General features: G+C 59.2%; 1 protein-coding gene across 1 annotated transcript in view; it reads right to left on the bottom strand.

Moving 5' to 3' along the window:
* Positions 1 to 2,457, bottom strand: part of CHD5 (chromodomain helicase DNA binding protein 5) — a gene marked incomplete at both ends in the record, with an annotated part of 26,294 nt that overhangs the window by 500 nt on the left and 23,337 nt on the right. Inside the window, 5 exons of the mRNA XM_010145300.1 lie at positions 277 to 409; positions 563 to 671; positions 899 to 1,036; positions 1,259 to 1,348; positions 1,933 to 2,062. Of these exons, the coding sequence (XP_010143602.1) occupies positions 277 to 409; positions 563 to 671; positions 899 to 1,036; positions 1,259 to 1,348; positions 1,933 to 2,062 (600 nt within the window). The remainder of the gene's footprint in view (positions 1 to 276; positions 410 to 562; positions 672 to 898; positions 1,037 to 1,258; positions 1,349 to 1,932; positions 2,063 to 2,457) is intronic.

The following is a 2,457-nucleotide window of genomic DNA, read 5'->3' on the forward strand; positions in this document are numbered from 1 at the left end:
GGATTTGGGCAGCATTTGCACAGCGTCACACGTGTCGGGAGCCGGCAGAGCACCCAGCCCAGCCCAGGGCAGCCAGCCCCATCCTGTGCACCGTGCTGCAGAGCCCACGAGCTTGGTCCCGGCACCAAGCCCTGGCTGCCTGCTCTCCTCTGGGCACCAAGAGCCCCTCATAAAGCACACGACCAGAAGGCACTGGTGGGCTCACCCAGGCTTTGGAGCAACACTTCAGTCCACCCCCACCAGTAAGGACTCACCAGCCCTGGACCTGCAACTCGCCTTGAACCGCCGTGCAAGGAACTTGTTCTTCATCTCAAGGTAGTTCCCCTTATGGATCTCCGACTTGAAGGGCTCGTTCAGGATGACGTAGCGCGGGTCGTTCTGGATGTCCTGCCAGCGGGCGTAGCCGTGACTGGCACGGAGGGAGGGTCAAGGGAAGAACCATCCAGCTGACAGCACGCTCACCACCCCGATAAACCCCTCCTGCTCATCACCACACCATCACCACCCTCGCCTCCCTGCCACAGCACGGTGTAAGCCACGCTCCCGCCCAGCCAAAGGGTACGTGACAATTCCTGCCAGCAGCCAGTAGTCGTGCCGGCGGTGCCAGATGTCGTAGATCTTGCCGGAGGAGATGGCAGCCCTTTCCTCGTTCTGCCACAGCGTGTGCAGCTCTGCAGAAGGGAGACAGCGTGGTCAGCTGCGGGGGCAGTCACACAGCACATCAGGCGGGCAAGCAGTGAGACCTCCTGGGCGGCCACGGGCACAGCGCGAAGGCCCGGCAGCCTGGCGCGAGGAGATGCACCACCCGCCTGCAGCCTCCCGACGTGGTTCACGTGTCTCACCCAGGTTCAGAGCGCTGGTCTGCGGGAGCGGCCAATGCCTCATTGCTTGCTCTTACCTGTAAAGCCACCATCGGCAATGTTGAACATGAAGCGGAAGTTCACATTTCTCTCATCCTTCTTTCCATCCTCCTCTTCCTCTTTGTCGCCGTTTTGCTGAGCCTCGCTCTGCTCCTTCTCCTCTGCCTTGGTGTCCTCTGCTTGGCAAACACAAAAAGTGGTGCATGTCTCATCGTGAGACCGACTGGGGCCATCCTGGCCCCAGCAGCTGCCAGTGGTTCCTGCCGGCGAGGAACATCCTGCTAAAGCCGCTGCTGGAGCAGCCACCACAGTGGCCAGCCACCAGCCTCTCGGGCAGCTTCTACTGTTTTGGAGACCTGTCACAGCACTGCGCACCCCAAAGCCTCCTCAGCCCTCACCTGGCCTGGAGTCTTTGTCATCCCCTTTGCCGGGGCTGCTGCTCAGCTCCGGATTCTCCAAAGGCTTCTCCTTCTCTGGAACCCCCTCCTCTGCAGAAGGGAACAGGACAAAATGCTCTTCAGGGAACAACAACTTACTGTCTGGAGAGACCATCCCCTTTAGGGTAAGGGGATTATATTGTTTGTATGTTCACGGCATTTGAAAAACTTCAGAGTATTCTGCTGCATTTTATCAAGAAAACTTACTCCGTTTTCCTTTTTCCTTGAAACACCTGGAGGAACATCTTGCTGGGAACAGAAAATGCCACACACCCCCACCCCCAAAATGAGCTTCTCTCCTAATTGACAACCAGTAACTGTTGTTTTTTCAGGAATTTCTGCTCTTGCGACATGCAGATTTCCCACAGTGACGTGGAGAAGACAAAGACCCGTGCAAGGCGCAAGCCCTGAAGCCTCCTGCCAGAGGGAAGGCCAGAGGAAGCTCTAGGCAGCAGCACCAGCTCACCCGCGGCTAGTTGGGTCCACACAACCTCGGCTGCAGAACTTCTCCAGCGCAATTTGATGCCACTACTGGGTGCCATCACTGGGTGCCACTGGCCCACCAAAGTCCCAGCTGCAGCTGAGAGGGGAGCCTGCATGTGGCGACTGTGTTCTTCTGAGCCACCAAGACCCACCTTTAACCAGGGGCCTGGGAGAGGGCTCAGCCTTTTCACTCTCCTCCTGCTTCTCTTCCCTCGGTTTCTCCTCGCTGTCGCAGCTTTCTGGGTGCTCTTCACTCTCCACCTTCTCGGCACTCGCAGGCACCTTAACGTCAAGTGTCCACACCAGATCAGCCCAGTCTTGCCCCTTCCTGGGGAGCACTCCAAGTTTCCAGGCACACCCCGAGATGCTGGAAGGGGCCACCCTACCTGGCCATCAGGCACCTTCCTGGACTTCTGCTCCGCTTGGTCCTTTTCCTCCAGGAACCCAAGCTGCGTTTCTGGTTTGTCTGTACCAACAGCAAAGCAAGGAAGCTACTGAACAGGGTCCCAGAGGGCCCTGCAGGCTGCCAGGGCAGGCAGACACCCGCAAGACCTCCCGGTGCCCTGGCCTACCGCCCTTCCCAAGCCAGCGCAAAGCCACGATCCCCGGGAAGCCTGGAGGCACCTCTACCTGCCAGGGCCACGGCTCCCGACTCCACGTGCGGCGGGCTGGCCCGC

Source organism: Buceros rhinoceros, unplaced genomic scaffold (assembly GCF_000710305.1).
Source record: "Buceros rhinoceros silvestris isolate BGI_N320 unplaced genomic scaffold, ASM71030v1 scaffold24080, whole genome shotgun sequence".
Taxonomy (NCBI): Eukaryota; Metazoa; Chordata; class Aves; order Bucerotiformes; family Bucerotidae; genus Buceros; species Buceros rhinoceros.